At 39.8% G+C, this 22,352-nt stretch overlaps 1 protein-coding gene across 1 annotated transcript in view; it reads left to right on the top strand.

Moving 5' to 3' along the window:
• Positions 1–1,170: 1,170 nt before the first annotated feature.
• Positions 1,171–22,352, top strand: part of Slc16a9 (solute carrier family 16, member 9) — a 35,468-nt gene continuing 14,286 nt past the window's right edge. The window contains exons 1-3 of the mRNA XM_013017229.1: positions 1,171–1,282; positions 12,043–12,275; positions 21,308–21,451. Coding sequence (XP_012872683.1) covers positions 12,080–12,275; positions 21,308–21,451 — 340 coding nt within the window. The 5' untranslated portion in view covers positions 1,171–1,282; positions 12,043–12,079. The remainder of the gene's footprint in view (positions 1,283–12,042; positions 12,276–21,307; positions 21,452–22,352) is intronic.

Genomic DNA, 22,352 nt, shown 5'->3' with positions numbered 1-22,352 from the left:
GTCTCTCCTGCCCGGGCTGGCTTTGAACCATGATCCTCAGATCTCAGCCTCCTGAGTAGCTAGGATTACAGGCGTGAGCCACCAGCGCCCGGCTAGCAATATTTATTTTTAAATCTCGATGTATCTGGATAAACGTTTAATTTTTTTTAAAAAATGAATTCTTGCACTCAAAGATTCTGCCAGATGATAATAAAGCTGGAGAAGTTAAGAAGTGAAAGGACTGATCATTCATTACAGAATTACAGATTAAACAATACGCAATATTGCAGATAATAGGTTTGATGCTCATTTCACTACCAGAAACAACCCCCTCCCCCCAAAAAAGTTCTTGGAAATAGAAGATAGATAATAAAATTGCTTAACCCACAATTCATGCTTTCAGCACCACTGATGGCCTAAGAAGAGGTTTCTTGGTTCCTTCTCTGGGGCTCTTTATGTCTAAAGGACAAGTATCAGGAAGGGAAAAGGGGTGGTCGGTAGATCAGGGCATTAGGAAGTCTTTACTAGCTTCTGGATTTGAGACATCAATGGCAATAGTGTTTATGCATTGGTTGTTATCTGCATGCTTAGTGGAACAGAACATAATGTTTAGGAGATGGATCTGGTCATGAAACTGGAACTAGACAAACATTAGAAATGGTGAGATTTACAAGTTTTAATTCCTCACCCTTATCTTTTAAACTCTGAAAAAAAATCCATAGTCTTTCTTATGAGAGGATTTTGGAGTTTATTCATAGAATACAGTTGAGTATAGAAGGGCCAGAGGAAGGTGAACTAAAGTAGCCTGCTTCAGAGAAAAATATTTTCTAGGGAAGTATCTTCTACTGATTTAGATTATAACTAAAGTTTGCAAAAATAAATATAAAAATGCGTGCATTGTGAGCTCCCTGATGTTTTCTTTGGGAGCCTCTTTGTAGACATAAATACATTCTCTGTGGAAAAAGGGATTGAACTATAACTTAAAGTTGAATTCAAGGAAAAACAAGGTCTGGTTCCTTCCTTAAAGAGTTTAGTCTAGTGAGGAAGACGGGCATGTTTACAAATATCTATAATATAAACTAGCACAAATGAAGTCACATGACAGCATCAGTTGTGTGCTATTGAAGGACAAAGAAAAGGAGAGGTTCACTGGAGGTTATAAGCAGAAAAGTGTTGTGGCAGGCGCAGCATTTCAGCTAGGACTTGAAGAGGGAGGGGATTTCCCTGACAGAGGGGAAGTAGCATAGCACAAGTGTGGAAGGCTGTTGTACACAAAGGAAGCAGAACCTGGAATTTAAAATCGGTAAGACTGGGAGGTGGGAATGGGGCTAGATTGTGGGAAAAATGACAAGTATCCTATGTTAAGAAGTTAAATTGAGTATCAGTATTATATCTTTGCTGACAATTGCAACAGGGTTAACTAACTATATTGCTTGCCTTGAAAGTTAGTTTTGTGAATTTCTTCTTAAAATAAGTGATTAAAATGTCCTTGATTTTGTCTTCCATAAATGTTGCTATTAAAAGAGTAGCCTGTTTAGAATACTTTTCATTGCTTTATTCAAATTCAGCTCTGTTTTTCCTTCTAATCTGCATTTTATGATAGGATAACTTCCAGGTTGATCAGATCTTGGATGGGGAACCATTGACACTTTCCTAGGCCACTTTCTGTTCTATGTTTTAATTGTTAGTAACAGGAGTAACAGTTATTAGACATGCATGTCAAGGTAGCCCTATATTTTTTTATTAAGACACACCATTTTAATTTTAGACTGAGAAATCTGGTAAGTTTGCTCAAATAAATAGAGCCAGGGTTTGAACCCAATTAATCTCCAGAGCTTGTCCTTTGAACTATTGTGCTGTTACATAATAAAGCATCACACGTAACTATTCTTATGTGCTGATAGTGGAACTTAAACTCAGGGACTGGCTTGTAGACTTTAGCTTTTTTGCTCAAGGCTGGTGCGTCACCACTCAAGGCACTTGTTTTACACTTAGTTTTTTACTAGTTAATTGGAGATAAAAACCTGTCTTATTGGCTTTACTGAATAGGCTGGCTTTGAATCATGAACCTCAGATTTCAGCCTCCTAAGTAAGTAGAATTGAAAGTGTGAGCCACCAGTATCAGGCACCGCATAATAACTATTTAGTGTAAGTTAAAAATTCGGTCTGGTACCTGCAGGAGGCATATTTTCTTTCTTTTTTGTCATCATTCTCACAATTTGGATTGTTTTCACTCTATACCATCAATGTTAAGGCATATTTCAATGTCTTCATGCATCTTAAAATTATTACCTAGAGAAGGTAGGATAGCACATGTCAGTAAAAACAGTATTTGAGAAGCTGAGGTAGGATAATTATAAGTTCAAGGCCATTCTGGACCCTTTGTGCCTCACCAAACCAATATCACCCAAACAAACAAACAAAAACTATGATATGAATTTGTATTTGATCCACTCAAAATAGATTCTTAAGCTCTTTAAGAAGAGATAGGACTTGGGATGAGAAAAACATTAGCTTTAAATATGAAGAGCAAACCAGTGAAATTTCCAATTTCACATTCCAATATTTCATTATTCCCAGTTATATCTCCAAATGAAGCAGATATTTTTTGTGTTTTATCATCACACATACAGCTCTATATATCTGAATGTCTTGCTAAAGAGTGTATTCAAGCAACAGATTGGACATGCATAATTATATGTAAATTGCGTAAAACATATACAAAGCTAAAAGGATACTTCTGTGTCTTTAGTATCATATAGATGTGTGTGTGTGTGTGTATATATATATATATATATATATATATATATATATATATTTCTATCAGAACATCTCCTGGGACCAATCATTGGGTAGGGTTGTGTGGAATGAAGATAAACTACAGGAGGAGTCTGGTAGCAGCATGAGCAGGACAAGCTTGGGCCTAGAGAGACGAGATGCTAAACGTGTACGTATGCATCTGGCCCTCATTTTGCTTGTATTGAATTCTCTTGAGACTCTAAACTTTTCCTAATTTTCTGACTCTGAATAATAAACATATCCTGCTGTTTTCTCATCTGAGAGCAGGACTTAGATGACTAATGGATTGTTAACTGAGGGATCTAAATACTGCTCTCTCCCTTAGCATGGCATCTTGAAACCTTGGTTTTTTCATGTGTTAACTGAGTGGTTGAGTAAGGTTCATGGATGACAAGTTCACAAGGTTCACCCAGGTGAGTGAAATATCATAAATGAGCATAGAAGCCAAAATTATGGGGGAGAGGCAGTGGGAGGAAACCCAGAGAAACTTTAACTACAAGTCAGACTTGGTCCTGTGTTAGGGAGGCATTAGGGAGTAGAAGAACTGGAGACATTATGCCCATCTAATAAGGGTGAAACTGATTCAGTTCTAGTTAATGGTTGTATTAGAATGAGAGCATAGTGTTACCAAGACTTGGATCTTTTGAGAGAACTCTGAAATTCAGATTTTTTAAAATGGGAAATCTTCTAGCTTTAAAAAGGTTGCCCTATTCAAATTTTCTTAAATAAACATGTTAACACTGAGCAGATCAAGTAAAACACACCTAGAGACCAGATATAGCCTTCTTGTTGCCAATGTGTGGTTAGATGATTTCCTATATCTCTTCTGGTTTCAGTGTAATCTTATCTTGGATCCATTTGGTCTCTTAATGTATCTCTTTCCCTTTTGCTGAAACATATCATTGAGCTAGATCTGAATGATGAACATATTGCTGATTGAATTCAGAGGCTCCAGGAGCGAATTACTTGTGTTAATTTTTCATTTTAGGGACAATTGTATGATATAATGCCAGAACCCAGAAATATTTCTTTAAACATTTTTCTTATTCTTCTTTCTCATCCCAAAGTGAAATAACCAAATACTAAGAAATTGTTTCTAGCTTTCTACTTGTACAAAATATTTGTACACTTGACTTATGGTCATTGTCCTCAACCTGGCAAGATTTCATCATGTATAGTGTCCCTCTTCTAACCATAGCTATCAAAATTCCACAGAGATGAACAAGTTAAAGATTTGACTCTTGTGAGTTGAGGTAATATAGATTTTATAAAAGAATATCTGGATGGATCAATAAAGAAAAAAATCCAAAATAATAGTTTTTCTTATCATTTCAAACCTAAATTTTCTTTAATAACTATTATTCTTAGGAGCAATGTAGTGTAATTTTTTTATTATAACCAAATTCTCTTTTTTTCTTTTCTTTTTGACTGCGTTGTAGTTTGATTGTTTAGGTTAACTTGCTCATACCTCCAGCCTTGCTTTTTCAAGTTTTTTGTTTTTTGGTTGGTCATGGGGCTTGAACTCTGGGCCTGGGCGCTGTCCCTCAGCTCTTCAGCTCAAGGCGGGTGCTCTACCACTTGAGTCACAGAGCCACTTCTGGTTTTCTGGTGGTTTATTGGAGATAAGAGTTTCACAGACTTTTCTGCCCAGGCTGGCTTTGAACCATGATCCTCAGATCTCAACCTCCTGAGTAACTAGGATTACAGGCATGAGCCACCAGCACCCGGCTTTCATGGTTATTTTGAAGATGGAGTTTCAAAACCCAGACTAGCTTCTAACTAGGATCAGATTTTCAAGTAGCTAGGTGTGAGCTGCTGGTTACCTGACTTTGTATTGTTGAAGACGTCATTCTTAGATTTGGATGACTGGAATAAGTTCTTTGCTTTATGGTAATGAAATATTTCCCAAACAGGCAAAATAACTGACTCCACTTTGAGGAGCCTGATTTGGTCTAACTCTAACTTGAAGTCCCTAGCAGATGTTGACAATAGGAAGGAAACATCTGAGCAAACAAAACGAGGATAGCATGTTCAGAACTGCCACAGAACATACCTCACAGGCTAAGATGACCACCAGAGGACAAACACAGGCTCTGGATGCTAGCTCTGAGTCTGTTTGTCCTTGTGCTCAGCCGAGGCTCTAATGACTTAGTACTTCCTTGCACTTTAAAAATATGCTAACTATCACCAAAGGTTGAACATGTCTGGGAGGTAAACAACTGTTTATCATTTGAATTTTCTTTTTAATTGGCACATAATATTTGTGCACATTTATGGGGTACAACATGAGAGTTAAATGCATGTTTACAGATAATCAAATGATAGTGACCACATCAGGAAAAATAGCATTCCTATCTCCTCAAACATTTATCATTTTTATATGTTGGATATTTTTGAACTTTTCCAGTTACTTTAAGATATATAATAACAAATTACACTGGATTCTAATTACCTTACTGTAATAGAACATTAGAATTAATTCTTATCTAACTGAATTTTGACACCTATTATCCAACCTCTCTTTTTCCCTCTCTCTACCTTCCTTTCTAGTCTCTAGACTAGAAAGGAAGTACTATTTTCTACTTTTATGAGGTGATATAGCTTCAACACATAAAATCATGAACTATATATCTTTCTGACTGTGGTCTATTTCATTACACATAATACTCTCCAGTTCCATCCACATTGTAATTGACAAGATTTCACTTGAAGTGACTAAAAGGAATGTTTAACCAAATCTGGAAGAATCAGGTAATTTTTCAGTCAGCAAACATAGATTTATCTGAAAAATTAGTTGTAGCCAGGTTCCGATGGCTCTCTCTTATAATCTTAGCTATTCAGGAGATCAAGATTTGAGGATTAAGGTTTGATACCATCCTGGGAAGACTAACGTCTGAGACTCTTTACTTAAGCATCAAAAAACAAACAAAAAACAGAAGTGGAGATGTGGCTGGAGAAGTAAACATCAGCCTGGAGCACAAAAGCTGATCAAGAGGTACTGGGTTCAAGCCCCAGAACAAGAAGAGAAAAAATTTTTTTTAAAAAGTCAAATTTCTTTGTCTTTGGCATTGCATTTGGCTAACTTTTCAGAGACAGTGGTGTGGACTCAGCTCCACACAGGCAAGGACCCCATCTTTCGTAACCCACAATACTTCGGAATGTACCCAGTTCATTTTGTTGAATTGAAAGCCATTTGTTGAAAGACATTTAATTATTTAAAGATACAAGGGATTTAGGTGAGTGAGTTTCCTATGCATTCATACTTTCATTTCTTAAAGATTTGTTAGCTTTTACAATGCATCAATCATTATTCTTAGTGCTAGGGATATAGGCTGGGCTTTAGGGTTAGAGCCCTTAAAATGGTAGTTATCAATTATAATAAATGTTATCTATTTAAGGTCAGCCTTGCTGTGAGAGCCCAGAGGGGCTAAGACTTAACTATTGGAGAGTTTTATGACAGTGTCAAGGAAAAAAATTGGGCTCAGTTTTGAAAGTAGAACAAGAATTTGTCAAGTAGGCAGGTTGGAAAAGGCTATTCCAGCTGCCCCTCACCTCTGGGGCCTGATGGTCCAAAGGCTGGGTTATGTGGTTGGATGTGAGGAGCACAGGTTTGTGCTTGTGATTGGATTCCTGCTCCTTACAAGACCTTTTCCTTTATAGGAAAAACAAAAGACTTGGGTAATAGCTGGGTCTTTAAAGATTCAAATATATAGCATTATATAGGCAAGACATAGATTTATGAAATCAGTTTTTTCTTTCTCTTAGAATTTTTGAAACACATTACAGTTTTAGTAATGGAAGTGTTCCCAGTGAGCTAGCTGGTATATCTTTTCTCTATTTGGATGGAAATTATAAGTGGGTAAAGAAACTGCAATTTGATAGAAATAGAATTTCTACTGTTGGTAGTCCTGGGTCCTTGAGTGCTAACAGCTTATGAGCTGGGCTGACAGACTCAGAGACCATTAAGCTCCACTCATGGAGAACTAGAGTCTTCATGGAAACTGGGCCTTGGAAGTCAGAGAGCTAATTCTGGATGCTCAGGTATGAAACTTGCTTCTTTGGGTTCTGACTGCCAGCAGCCAGCATTTTGTAGTTCGTGAAAGCCTTGGCTCTAAGTAGCAACTAGGGACAGCAGCAGCCAGTGCCAACTAGTATTATAGTTCTAAGCCTTGGGTTTTGGGGCCCTCGACATTTACATCAGTTAGTATTGCAGCTCTTGAGGCTTAGGTGTTGGGACCCTCGGTCTTCAAGGTTCAGTGGCTCTAGGAACTTTTCTAGTGACTGAAAGCTCTAGTGTTTTGTCCACTGCCTTCTTGGCTTTCTGCCTCATCTTGCCTTCTTTCTTTGTTTCTGTTGCTTCTGTTCCCACTGCTTCTGCCTACAGCAACCACTTTTGCGGCTGCACTGCTCCACTATCTCCTCTTCCTGTTACCAGCTCAGACTGTTCCACTATGAGACAAATCAGAAGTAGGCAAAGAAAAGATCATCCAGGAGAAGTCTTTTTTTGGGTCTAATGTTGCAATAACACAGGGGCAGTACAGAGAAATTAACTTCTGGTTGGCTTGAAAAGTGAGATGAACAGCCTGCCTAAGCACCCAGGAGTGTGTGTGCATGGGTGTGATATGCAAATGAAGGACTATATTCATACCAATCATAGCACAGCTTCTAGTATCTGCAATCACTGGCTTCTTGCTGACTTACTGAGATGGTATTTTCTTTCTTATCTTGAGAAAGAATAGCTGAAGGGTCATCTAAAAGTTTGCCCAGGCTTGTTTCCCCTGGGATGCTGCCTTCCAAGGCTGGAACAAGGTTTTTGAAGTAGCTGTGACTGGAATATAGTCTTTTGGAGCAGGAATTGTGGCGGCCCTCAAAATTAAAGTCTTAGAATGTCTCTAAAGTGGATTCAAAACATCCAGGCTTCCATGAGAACACTTAGGCCAATTATCAAAGAAAGGACTGGCAGCTTCCTACTCCAGGCTGCCAGGTATAGGGAAGGATCTGTCCACTACTATCTGTGCTAAAGAGCCCTTAGGAAAAAAAAATTCTCATGCAAAGTTCTAATAATTCTATTATTTATTCTATTTTCATTAATCTTTTGCTAATATGCAGATAAGTGGATGTATTTATCTCTTAAATCTTGTATCACAGACATTATTCCCCTTCTTCATTTCCCAAAACATTATATATATATATATATATATATATATATATATGTATGTATACACACACACACATACATATTGTAAAGATACTGTACAGAGGAGTTATAGTTACATGAGTAAGGTAATGAGTACATTTCCTATGGAGCATTGTTACCCCTTCGTTTTTCCCCTACCATCCCTTCCCTCCCCACCTCCTGACTCCTCCCTCCTCCTTCCCCAAACATTTTATAGACAAAAGAAAAATATATACCTTTTGTTTTGGTCATCATGTCACAGGATTCAGTTGACCAGGTGAGGGTGGGCAGAAAGAGTTCAAGGGATACAGAGGAGATGCAGAGGAGACTTAATTATTAATATAAACAGAGTGAATGTAGGGCAAAAATGCTCTATCCAGAGGGGAGAGCAGTCAGACTCAAGAAGGAGCAATTGTGCTGAGGGTCTCAAGACCTCCAGCTTTTCTGAAGTCTGCAGGCAGGGAGCAGATGAATCCTGAGAAACTAGGTAGGGTGTCCTTAACTTATGAGACTAGGTTATGCTGTCATGGGGGTTGAGGGGAGGATGTCTTCCTTTCTTGGCTTTGGACGGTCAGACCAGAGCTGTCATTTTCTGTGAGCTATGGGTCAGCAAGATGCTGTTGTAGGCCAGAAGTTATTCTACTAAGGTCAGCAGTCCAAGAGGCTATTCCCTATCAGCATCTTGTTCAGCTTTCCTAACTTGCTGCCTACAAGAACTGCCTTTTCTCTTTCTACTTAAAACCTAGATGTGATGATGGGTAAAGATTGTTGAGGTGTAAATAAGTTTTCTGTTGAGCAATATAAATGGCAGGGTAAAGTTAACAGAACAGCCAGCTCTAGACTCTACTTCTAGGTAGGTAGGCGCAGGGTGAACTATGATCTGAATATCAGTGATATTCACTGCCAGTTCATAGGTAAACATCCTACTCCCTAAGGATTAGGCCCTTGACGAACAGTTCTACCAACCCTGTACTCATGGGGCCAGACATGTCTCCTAAAGGAAGTCCAGTACCATTACAAAAAAGGGGGAAATGAAAATGTTATGGTTTGAGTATCCCCTATGGGCTTGTGCATGTATTGGGAATGTGTACTGCCAGTTAATGTGTTTGGGGGAACTGATTGGATTCTGAGGGCTTGACTTGGTCAATTCTTGTTGGATTCATAATTTGATGGCATTATTGGGAGGTTGGGGAAAAGTAGGAAGTGGAGCCTATTTAGAGAAAGCTCACTAAGAGCTTGCTTTTGAAGGATGCATTGGAGACCTGACCTTTTCTATACTTCTGTTTCTGTTTGATGGCAGCCCTGAAGTGAGTAGCTCCTCCCACAACTATACCACTATTGTGCCGCTATGACCACAGTAATGGAGCCAGTGATCACAGACTGAGACTGTGGTTACTTTCCTCTCTTTAAGCTAGTCTGTGGTTACTTTCCTCTCTTTAAGCTAGTCTCTCAACTATTTGTCACAGTGACACAAAGCTGACTGATACAGAAGACCAGCCTAATTGTGCAGTTACCTTGAATAGACTGTGAGAGAAATGGCAGGTGAAAGGTACCTGAAGCGACAAAAGAAAACTACAGGAATAAAATGAAAACAAGAAATCACTCGGTGGTGATTTCAGCCATTTCTAGCATGTTCTATTGAGATGGTACGTGTCTTAAATGATGACATGATGAATGAGGAGGAAGTAGTCAACTTCATAAAAGCTTGCCTTGGTAGAACAAGTTAGTATATAACTTCCTAGTTCAAAGGTTTGCCCTCCTAAATATTTACTGTGAGAATTTCTCTGGCTCCCATCCAATGTGTTGAGATGGCATGTAAGTCATGGTATGGCAAAGCAAGGTGTAGCTAAGGTATTTGGTGTAGACAGGAATTTCTGTCAACATAGATTTGAGAACTGGCGATAGACATGATCACCTTCCAGAAAACCCTGTTGTTCTCCATGATTCTGTTGCTCTACCTATGTTATTGTGTGCTTTTCTCCAAAGTCTATAATTTAAAGGATGAAATGAAGGATGATCTCATATACATTTGTCTTTAAACACCCTCATAATCTCTTCAGATGTTTGGCTATTACTATCCTATGCTACCTCGATGAATAATGGTGGCTCATGCCTATAATCCTAGTAACTTGGCACTGAGATCAGGAAGAGCCTAGCTTCAGGCCAGCCCAGGCAAAACAGTTCTTTGAACCAGTAGATGTGTGCAGTGTTGTACATCTGTCATCCTGGCTATGCGTGGGAAGCCACAGGAGAATTGCAGTGTCAGGTCAGCCCAGGCAGAGAAGTCTGCGAGATTCCAACTCAGCAATAAATAGCTGGGTGTGGTGGCACACATTTGTCATATTAGTTATAAAGGAGAGTGAACAATAGGAGGATGGCAGTCCAAGTGTGTGCTCAGCAGGAAATAAGACCCTATCTCACAAATAACCAATGAATAGAAGGCCTAGAGTGATGGCTCAATGGTAAAACATCAGCCTAGAATGCACAAGGCCCTGAGTTCAAAATGGAGTACTGCCAAGAATAAGAGAAACTATATTTTTTAAGAAAGATTATGAGTGGGAATTTTAAAGTGCTGAATTGTCCTTAGAAGGACCAGAATTGTATGGTTTACTTTTATAATAGAGCACGTACTAGAAAAAGTCCTTTTTTTGATGCAGGAATATGTCTAATTCAAAGAATTTCTGTATCTGGAAATCATTGACTTATTTGAATTATTCTGTTTACACAAGTGTGTTGCCCTACTGCCTGCATTTTAGACTCTCTAATTTTGTGTGTAAGGATGTTAAGCAGGTGAAAATAAGGTGCAGAATGTTAGGCGCATATGCTGTTGCTTTTTGAAAGAGGGAAACCTTGGAACGTTTGCTTGGTTTGGCTTGTATGGGTGTAAAGAAACTGCACAGACTCTCAACTTGGTGAAGGTTGTGGTGTGTACCTACTCAAGAACAGCTCTAACAAGTCCCCTGCTTGCTGCTAGTCTTCATCCTGGGGTGCTCAAGAAATGAAAAACTGGGGCTGGGAAGGTGGCTCAGTGGTAGAGCGCTTGCCTTGCATGCATGAGGCCCTGGGTTTGATTCCTCAGCACCACATAGGCAAAAAGAAAAAAAATCCGGAAGTGGTGCTGTGGCTCAAGTGGTAGAGCGCTAGCCTTGAGCTGAAGAGCTGAGGGACAGCGCCCAGGCCCAGAGTTCAGGCCCCATGACTGGAACTAAAAAAAATAAAAAAATAAAAAAAAGAGATGAAAAACTGAGAAACTAAAACCAATCCTTATTAAGTGAAGTAAGCCAGGCCCAAAGAAATATAGGTCTCATGGTTTCCTTATTTGCAATAACTAGTATATGTCTGAGACAAACAGAAACTGTCAGACAAGTTGGTGTTAGGTGAAACGAACCCCAAGATAAGGATTCAAATGTTTTTTTTCTTTCTTGCTATTGTTTCCAACATATTTATAAGATGATTTCTTTGTTGCTTTGTATGTATCTCTCCCAGGGTATAAGCCCTGCTTTCACTCTATTTGATGTTGGTATAATTTGTGGAGGGGAAGGGAAAAAACAAACTGTTTAAATAGGGATACAGGTGGACCCATTACAACAATGAGATGTACAAGATGTTATGTTGAAAAATGAACTTTACAACTTTGGCGGGGTGTGGGGTTGGGAGGGTGGGGGGTGGTAGGAGGTGTGGGGGTGGGGGGTGGAGAAGGGAAGGGATGGTATGGGGAAAGAAAGGAGGAGGCAACAATGCTTGATAAGAAATGTACTCACTATCTTGCCCATGTAATTGTAACCCCTCTGTATGGTATTTTCACAATAAAACAAAACAACAAAAACCCCCCAAAAATCCTTCCCATGGCTGGGAAAAGATGGGAATGTGATGGCAGGTGATAAGGGTGGAAGCAGATATTTCACTTCCTGTGTTTTGCATTTAAAATGCAAAGTGAATGCATGACTTAAACAAAGCATAAGTGAAATTTGGAAGTTAACTTGATATGCCCCTGGTTTTGTGATTGTTTAGAAAATATTTTAATTCAGAATACTCTACCACAGTCTTAAATGTACTTTTCTGTTTCTTTCTGTGTGTTTGTTCACTAGGCCCTAGAGAGACACACCACCTTTGTTGTACCTTACAATGGAATTTAAAAAGTCACCTGATGGTGGATGGGGCTGGGTGATTGTGGCTGTCTCCTTCTTCACTCAGTTCCTGTGTTATGGCTCCCCACTGGCTGTTGGAGTGTTGTATGTAGAATGGTTGGATGCCTTTGGTGAAGGGAAAGGAAAAACAGCTTGGGTCGGATCTCTGGCAAGTGGAGTTGGATTGCTTGCAAGTAAGTGGAAAAATTTATGTCTATTCATATTCATTTATTATTTAATTACATTTGCTTCATCATTAAACATTGTACAAGACTGAGAAAGCTTTAAACAATTTAAGAACAGTATATATTTTCCTGATGTCATTGGGATTACAGCACCACTGTCTTACTGCAATAAATTGGTATGAAAGAATAGAAATTCTGTAATTGTAGTCAATCATTTTGTTCACTCATTTCTTTTTTTTCTCAAATATTTTTATTAGCATCATGAGTTGCTATCATGTCTGGTTATCATCCTGACACGATATAATGTACCTTAATCAAACTCAGTCCCTTTGTCTTTCTCTCTTATCCTTACCAAATCAATCTCATTAAACTTCATTATTTCATTTTCACACATGTACATGGAGCATTTGGGCCTATCTATGCTCCTTACTCTTTCTATTGCCCCCCTCCACAAGTACTCACAGTCCAGACAAGACCTGGCTTACAATCCTTTGATTAATTAAGTGTATGTTGTCCAGTTTTCACTGTGGTATTTCAAACAAGCAAATTTTGTATTTAATTATATTGACTGCTTCTCAACTTCTCATGTTCCTCATTCCCTACTGCTTCTATTATTCAATAGCAATCAGTGAGTTCCATTTTGTTATCAGTATTTATGGATATGATGTATTTCTGTATTTTTCACCCTCTATCATTCTTTTCTCCTCTGCTTCCAAATTCCTCAGATAGTCTCACAGTTACAAACATATTCTATATATGTGTGTGTATATATCTATGATCCTGTGTGAGTTGACATATACATTTATTCTCAGGTGTAGCATTTATTCATGTACTTACTACTATGTACCAGGTACTATGTAAGATGCTAGAAATGAAAAGATGAATTGAAAGCATATGGTTCCTTCTCTTAAGGGGCGCATTGCCTAGTGAGGAATATATATTCATGATTCATAAACTCAAACAAGTGAGGGAGATGAAGGTAGTGTGGCAGGTATGTCCAAGATATGTGAGTACACAAAGGACTGGATGATACCCCCCTTCCCCCCCGCCCCCCCACAGTCCTGTGAGCTCTTGATGACTCTTCTGATCCAGCTACACTGGGTTCAAATCACATGCCCTGCTTCATTGGAAAAATATGATCTAAAAAGTCATAGTCCTGTCTTACAAAGATAGTACTATTAAGGTTTAGCCTACAGAATTATGTGTAAGAGATATGTGTTTTGGTTTGAGTGTCTTCACAAATAACAATTTGCTAAATGGTTACATATGACACAATGGTGATCTATCATTTTTAGAGAGAACAGCAGAAGATTTTTCATTCCTGTTACCATTATATGTGACTTCAATTTTTGGAGCCATTGTGTTAATTCTATAGTAATATTTAGGTTTCATCTCTAACTTACTTGGTTTGATTTCAGTGCTGATGGGAGCTGTAGACCCAGATTCTCGTCCCGTGTGCTGTGAACTTGTCTTGACTCCTTGAGCAAATCATAATTACTATTCTTTTGTTGTTTTGAGTTCTTTTGGCAGTGCTGAGAATCAAACCCAGGGCCCTATACATGCTGGATGAATGCTCTTTTTTTTGGGGGGGGTCCGGTCATGGGGCCTGAACTCTGGGCCTGGGTGCTGTCCCTCAGCTCTTCAGCTCAAGGCTAGCACTCTACCACTTGAGCCACAGTGCCACTTCCAGCTTTTTTCTTATGTGGTGCTAAGGAATTGAACCCAGGGCCTCCAGCATGCAAGGCAAGTGCTCTACCACTGAGCCACCTTCCCAGCCCTGGACGAATGCTCTATTACTCAGCGATAGCCCCAGTGCTTGCTTTTTGAGACAGGGTCTCACCATGTAGTCCTGCCTGGCCTCAACCTCCTGATTACTAGGTTACAAGCATGAGTTACCATATTCACCTAGTGGAGAAAATAGGAATATCAAATGTGGTTTTTCTAAGGGTTTTCTGCTTAAAACAAAGTACAATAGCATTCTTCTTTTAAATATAATATTTCTTGGATATTTAAATAAAAAATAATTGCATCTAGTTCTTGTACTGTTTTGTCAAATTAAAAACAAGACACACAGGACATGAAAAACAATGCCAGAGCAGCTGGCCATGCCAAATAAGAGAACTAAGCATAACTAAACGAATGAAACCACAGTGCTATATTGCCCAAGATTTATTTGAGACAGTTTTTTAAACTAGGGATTGTTTACAAAGCTCTCAAAGTACAAGTAAATGTTAATTTGATATGTCTGTAAAGGAACTAAAAGTACACTTCTGCTTTCTAGAAACCAACCCATAGAGAGGAATTTTTTTGTGTGTATGTGTGCCAGTCCTTGGGCTTCAGCTAAAAGCGTGGGTATTATCACTGAGGTTTTTTTTTGCTCAAAGTTATAGCTTTACCCTTTGAGCTACAGCTCCATTTATAGCTTTTTTTTTTTTTTTGATGATGGTGAATTGAAGATAAGAGTTGCATGGACTTTCTTGCCCAGGCTGGCTTTGAACTATGATCCTTTTAGCTAAGATTACAGACCTGGGCCATTAGTGCCTGGCTGTGGAGAGGAATTTTGGAAACATTTCTAACTCACCATTTCTGTTAGCATAGACTTAAATAGAAATGCAATTCCCCTCCCTCCCCACAAGGGCCAAAGATATTGAAATGATGTCTCACTTTGTATATCCTTAGGGAACAAGACTTCATCTGTCTATCAAGTAGTTGATATCAGGGTTAACGGTAATGGGGAATGAGAAATTTGTGTCAGAGCTGGGGCTGACCGTCCCTTAGAAATTGACCTGTAGCTCTATACTTTTGTCACATTTCTAGGTGGGTAATCATGTCTTGAAGGCCAGGGGAAGCCACCTTCCTTTTTAAGCAGGATTGGTTACAAAATTTGTAGGACAAGTGCAAAACAAAATGCAAGATCCCTAAAAAAATTAAGACTTTCAAGATAGGGATAGCAGAGCATTAAACCAAGAGTGAGAGCCTTCTAAGATCTGGACCCTGTACAACTACTTAGATCACAAATCCAAGGAAGAGAAAAAAGGAGGGAGAGAGAGAAAGAGAGAGGGAAGGAAGGAAGGAAAGAAGGAAGAGAGAAAAAGAGAGAAAGAGAGAGAGAGAAAGAAAGAAAGAGAGAAAGAAAGAAAGAGAGAAAGAAAGAAAAAAAGAAAGAAAGAAAGAGAAAAGAAGGAAAGAAGGAAGGAAGGAAGGAAGGAAGAAAGAAAGATGGTTTGTAGGGGCTAGAGAGATGGCAAGTCATACCAAAATTTAGGAGATAATAAGTACTCCAAAGAGCTTGTAGTGAAGTCAGGCTAAGTCAAGTCCTAGTTCTGCCACAATTTAGCTAGATGATCTCATGCAAGTTGCTTAACTTTTCTAGGTCCGATATCATCTACTAGTCTGAAGAGGACCTTGGATCTGGTCAAAGAGCTAAGACTTGTAGAAGAGCATGTGTACTTGCATGCACATACACACTTCAGACACTGAGTTCAGTTGTAAACATAACTGACTCTACTGGACATACTCAATGCTGGTCTTCTTTATTTATTTCTACTTATAAATTAGAAGTTATCTTGAATATTGTGGTTGTATTGTATTAGCAAGCAGCATATAAACAGTATGTGAGCCACTCTGATCATCCACTTTCAAGACAACTCTGTTCTGGAGAAACAAGATCAATAATACTGTTGACACCGGAGAAGACTGGGACAAGCTTAAAGATAGAGACCAGATGGAGACCTGTTCTTAGTGTTTCAGTTCTTATCAATGAGACAAAGAGTACCTGCTGCCACTGAGCAATACCTTCAGCATCAGGATTTTTTTTATTTTTTATTTTTTGTCAGTCATGGGGCCTGAACTCTGGGCCTAGGCACTGCCCCTCAGCTCTTCAGCTCAAGGCTAGCACTCTACTACTTGAGCCACAGCGCCACTTCGGCTTTTTCTGCTTATATGGTGCTGAAGAATCGAACCCAAGGCCTCATGAATGCAAGGCAAGCACTCTACCACTGAACCACCTTCTCAGCCCAGCATCAGGATTTTATTCCCCTCCTAAAGTCTCAAAGAGATTTTTCATTGGAAACTGTCACTGGTTTAAGCTTTTTATTTTTCTTTCTTTATTTATATTTGTCGGTCATAGGACTTAAACTCTGGGCCTGAGCTCTGTCTCTCAGCTCTTCAGTTCAAGGTGAATGCTCTACCACTTGACCCACAGTGCCACTTCAGGTTTTCTGGTAGTTTATTGGAGATAAGAGTTTTACAGACTTTCTGCCTGGGCTGGCTTTGAACCATGATCCTCCTCAGATCTCAGCCTCTGAGTAGCTAGAACTACAGGCATGAGCCACCAGTGCCTGGCTTAAGCTTTTTCTTTCTTTTTTTTTTCTTGTCCGTTGTGGGGCTTGAACTCTGGGCCTGGGCGCTGTCCTTCAGCTCTTCAGCTCAAGGTGAGCGCTCTACCACTTGAGCTACAGCGCCACTTCTGGTTTTCTGGTGGTTTATTGGAGATAGGAGTCTCACGGTCTCTCCTGCCCGGGCTGGCTTTGAACTGTGATCCTCAGATCTCAGCCTCCTGAGTAGCTAGGATTACAGGTGTGATCCACCAGAGCCCGGCTGGCTTAAGCTTTTTCTATTTAGATTTCACTTTTGCATGCTTTGGATAACTCTCAGACACATCATTTGTTAGTTATTATGATTAGGCTGGCAAAGGGCAGTCCTGAAAGGGAAGGGCTGGATGTGGTCTTAGTCTCTAAGCAGTTTAGGGGAAGAAGTTCATTAAAAGAAGGTCAGCAGAGGTTAACAAGGTTTTAGAGATCAAACCGCACCCTCGGGTGGGTGTGTTTGCCATCAATGGGCGTGCCTGAGAGCTGATGAACTATGGCCTCCCCATGCCATGTTAAGCACTCCAAACCAGAGCTACCTCATTTTGTTTTTCCTTTGCAGATTTTATAGAGACAGTCTGAGGTGGGCCAGACAGGAGATTAGACTGCAGGTGGATAGGCAGAGAGGACAGTACATGCAGAATCCCTGAAAGCAAAGACCGAGAGCACACACTTCAGGGGGAGTGATCCTTCTGGTGGAGAAGACAGCTTTTATTCATCAACTTGAGTAGGCTGTGTTCCCTGGTTATGCAATCTAATCTAGGTATTGCTGTGAAGGTATTTCATAGATGTGAACAAGGTCAGCAACTAGTTAACTTTTAGAAAGGGAGTTTATCCTGGATAATCTGGTTGGATTTGACTCAATCTATTGCAAGGTTGTAAGAGAAGAAATGAGCTGTCTCAGAGGAAGAAATTCTATCCAAAACCTGCAGCTTCAGCTTTTACCTGAGAGTCCCAACTTGCCCTTCCTGATGGCCTGCCCTATAGACCTTGGACTTGCCTAGCTAGGCAGGTTTCACCTGGCCTGTCGCCTAAGCCAATTCCTTGCAATAAATCTCTTATATGTTTCCTGTTGTTTTTGTTTCTTAGGAGAAATGGAAGGGAACTGAACTAGAGGACTACCTTGGTTTTGTGGTATTTTAAGATAAGCCTGAACACCTTTTCACTTCAAATTCAAAGACAAGGATAGGGTAACTTTTCAGACAATCTAGTAGCTGAAACAAAAGGGACTTCCTTCCTTCCTTTCTTTCTCTTTCCTTTCTTCCTTTCCTTCCTTCTTTCTTTCTTTCCTTTCTTTCTCTCTCTTTCCTTCCTTCCTTTCCTTACTTCTTTCTTTCTCTCCTTCCTTCCTTTCCTGCCTTCTTTCTTTTTTCTTTCTTTCTCTCTTTCCTTCCTTCCTTCTTTCTTTCCTTTCTTTCTTTTTTCTTTCTTTCTTTCCTTCCTTCCTTCTTTCCTTCCTTCCTTCCTTCCTTTCTTTCTTTCTTTCTTTCTTTCTTTCTTTCTTTCTTTCTTTCTTTCTTTCTTTCTCTCTCTCTTTTTTTCTTTCTTTCCTCCCTTCCTCCCTCTCTGTATGTCTGTCTATCTTTCTTTCTGTCTTTTTTTTGTCATTCTGTAGTTTTGTAGTCAAGAGAGATTTAACTGTCTCTCCACCTCCATTCTTCCAGCCTTCAGATTGCTCATATGAGCCAGTAAACTTATTCCCAGGTAAATAAGATGAGTTTGTATGGCCAACCTCATTGTTGAGGGTTGTGAGTGCCAGTGGAGCTGGGCTTCAGCATTACCTGAAGCACTGTTCACTCGTTCAGGAGTGAACAGTGAATTGATGCCCATGGGATTCATCACATTGGCCAGTTTCCTGTACACCAGGCAGTTCCAGGACTGGTGAGAACAAGGGATATCTGGTTTTTCTATATCAATATCACCAAACCAAGCCATCAGTAAGAAACTCAATCACAATAAGGATTTGAGTGAGTGCCTTTTTCTTTCTCACATTAATGTACTTGAGATTCATGATGTCTACTAACTCAAGACAGGAGGAACTGAACAGCCTGGAGGAGGCCACGCGGTGGGATTCCTTCATGAGAACTGGGGGGATAGTGGTCTCAGGGGCTTGATTGCCTCTGTCAGGAAATCCTCATTTGTGGCAGGTCCACAACCTGGTTGCCATTGTGCCTATCATACCATACACCAATTTATGGCTTTAATGCAGCAGATGTTGCCAGGCTTGTGATCTTGGATCTCTCTTAAACTTCCACTTCTGGCTTTTTCTGAGTAGTTTATTGGAGATCAGAGTCTTTCTTGCCCTGGCTGGCTTTGAACCATGATCCTCAGATCTCAGCCTCCTGAGTAGCTAAAATTACAGGTGTGAGCCACCAGCACCCAGCTTTTCTTAAATGTTCGTGAGAAATGTAAAGAGGTTACACTTTTTCCCCCCAAAGATAATAATTTCTTTCTCAACGCTACCTGTTTTGAGATGTCCCCTTCAGGCTCATGTGCCAAGGGCTTGATCGACAACTGGTGGCACTGTTTGGGAAACTTTGACAGGTGAGGCCTAGCTAGAGGGTAAAGGTCACAGCCTTTGAGAACTGGGAGGTTCTACCAATGAAGCACGAGTACTTGTATACTCTTGACTAAAGATGTCCCTTTCTTATGTAGGAAGGTCACCTTGTACAACTGAACAAACAGCACAGGGAGGAACATACACTGAGTAGTAATGGACGAAGGGGGTACCTGTCTAACCAGCCAGATCAGCTGAAGCTATCTGGCTGATCAATGAAGTGACAAATGTACCCAGATCATCCTCACATCCTGTAGGGCATGCTTTGAAAGGTGTCTTGTCCTAGGCCTCTTCCTTTCTCTACTTCCTGGGAACCATGGGAAACACACCCTTCTACCATGATGTTCTGTCTTGCCACAGGCCCAGTGTGTTTTGGTTCTTTTGTCAAAAATCATGACTGTAGTGGACTGAGTATATTTTTGGGGCTCTTATTCAATTCTGTTGATCTTTATGTCTGCTTTTGTGCCAATATCATGCTGTTTTTGTTACTATGGCTATATAGTACAATTTGAAATCCAGTATTGTGATACTTCCAGCATTTGCTCTTTGGCTTGAGGTTAAAGTTTGCAATTTGGGATCTTTTATGCTTTCCTATGAATTTTAGGATTGATTTTTTTTCTATTTCTGGAAAGAATGACGTTGGGACTTCGATGAGCACTGCATTGTGTCTATAGATTGCTTTCAGTGGTGTAGCCATTTCCACAGTATTAATTATGTTACTCCATGAACGTGGGAGGCATTTCTGTATTCTGTCTTCCTTTCATTTTTTTTCCCCTCAGATTTTATAACACTCGTGATAGAGGTCTTTCACCTTTGATATAGATATGAGTGCCTACATAGGAAAAAAACCCAAAACCCAGAGTGGTCTCAAATACATAGTCAATGTATGCCAAAACTCTTAGAAAACTAAGAACAAACCAAACCCCAAAGTAGCAGATGGAAAGAAATGATACAGCTTATAACAGAAATGATTAAAATGGAGACTAAAAAACTGCCAAGAATCAATGAAGCATAAAGTTTGTCCTCTGTGAAGATGAGTAAGATTAGGAAATATGTTCAATGTGACCAAAAAGAGGAAGGAAAAGACCCAAATTAATACTTAGAAATTAAAAATAAGTATCTATGAAATCCAGAGAATCATGAAATAATAATTGGAAAACCTACTCCAAATAAATTGGAAAATCAAGAAGTAATGAATACATTTCTAGATGAATTTGACCTGCCAAAATTGAATCAAATATGAGCTACTTAAACTGATCTTTAACAACCAATGAGACAGAAACAATAATAAAGAATCTCCCAACAGTGAAAAGCACAGGACTTGGTGACAAGCACCGGACTTGGTGGAGTCATTGCAAATCCTGCCAGACTTGTAAAGAAAAAACACCAACTAAACACCAACACTCCTTAAACTTCTCCAGGAGAAGGGACGAGAAAGAACAGCTGGGTACTGTGGCATAAGTCTGTAATTCTAGTTACTGGGGAGAGGGAGATTAGGAGACCGTGGTTCTAAGTCACCCCTGGCAAAAAGAAGTTCCTAAGATTTCATTTCAATCATTGGCTGGGTGTAGTAGTATATGTCTGACACAGGGAAGTTTCATTTCTTCACTAAATGATTTTGCCATCCCTTAATTTCCTTTCAAAAACTTGATAGTAATAATAGTGCCTACCTTCCATCAGTACAGTAAAAGTAAAACAAAGTGAGGCTGGGCATGTGGCTCAGGCCTGTAATCTTAACAACCTAGGCACCTAAGAGCTGAGGATTTTGGTTCAAATCCAATCCAGGCCGTAAAGTCTGTGAGACTTATCTCCAACTAACCACCAAAAAGCTAGAAGTAGAACTGTGGCTCAAGTCGTACAGTGCTAGCTTTGAGCAAAAAAAAATGCTCAAGGACAATTCCCAGGCCCTGAGTTTGAGCCCTATGAAAAGCAACTTTAAGTAAGATTACGAATATGAAGTCCTTGCATACTATCTAACACAAAATAAGTACTCGGATTTGCTCATGTTTATTTTGTCATGATGTTTTGGTAGACATATAATTTTAAAAGTACAATGGATGGTTCATGAGATTGTGGGGAAAGGTGTTGAATATTCTATTTATTCGATTCCTTTTTAGGTCCAGTCTGTAGTGTCTGTGTCTCATCCTTCGGAGCAAGACCTGTTACAATCTTCAGTGGCTTCATGGTGGCTGGAGGCTTGATGCTGAGCAGTTTTGCCCCTAATATCTACTTCCTGTTCTTTTCCTATGGCATTGTTGTAGGTAAGGAACTTGGTCACTTTAACTTTTCTATTCATTTTACCATATCAACCTTATTTTTCAGTTGCCATAAGAAGTGGAAATGATTTGTCATAACTGACTTTGCTAAAAAGTGTCGCTTTAGTACTAAGCCTGCCTGAATTTGAATATTTGAAACGTAAGCACATTTTAACAGTCAGCACTAATTCTCCTTCAAGGCAACAGGAAGTGTTTTCATCTCAGCACTTGGCTCTTCAAAACACAGTAAAGGAAAATGAGAGAGGAGAAACAAAACCTAGATAATCATGGACAACTGTCACTTTTCATAGAAAGTGGCTCCGCAGGAGGTGGTGCCACACTTACCTAGCAAGCAGTAGGCCTTGAGTTCAGACTCCAGTACCTCTACACACACACACACTCACACACACACACATACACACACACACACACACGAAGTGACTCTTTTCCTACGAGGCAATCAAGCAAGCACTAGGCCTGGAGTTCAGACTCCAGTACCTCTACACACACACACACACACACACACACACACACGCACACACACACACAGACACACACAGAGGAAGTGACTCTTTTCCTACGAGGCAATCAAACGACACTCTGTTGAGCCATTTGTATTCACAAATAGCTTTTAGAGTTGCCAGGGCCCAGTCAAAAGTTATAGTAGTAAAAAGTAGAATTTAGCCAAACATTCTGATATGTGTCTCTACTGATACTTCTTTAGAATCTGGGGAGGAAAATAGATGGTTCCAGGACAGCCTGGGCTACAAATCAAGAACCTGTCTTTAAAAAAAAATGCAGATTTTGGACTGGGAAGGTGGCTCAGTGGTAGAGCGCTTGCCTTGCATGCTCGAGGCCCTGGGTTCGATTCCTCAGCACCACATAAGCAAAAAGAAAAAAGCCAGAA

Source organism: Dipodomys ordii, unplaced genomic scaffold (genome assembly GCF_000151885.1).
Source record: "Dipodomys ordii isolate 6190 unplaced genomic scaffold, Dord_2.0 Scaffold34, whole genome shotgun sequence".
Taxonomy (NCBI): Eukaryota; Metazoa; Chordata; class Mammalia; order Rodentia; family Heteromyidae; genus Dipodomys; species Dipodomys ordii.
This window is presented reverse-complemented; position numbering and strand designations above follow the sequence as displayed.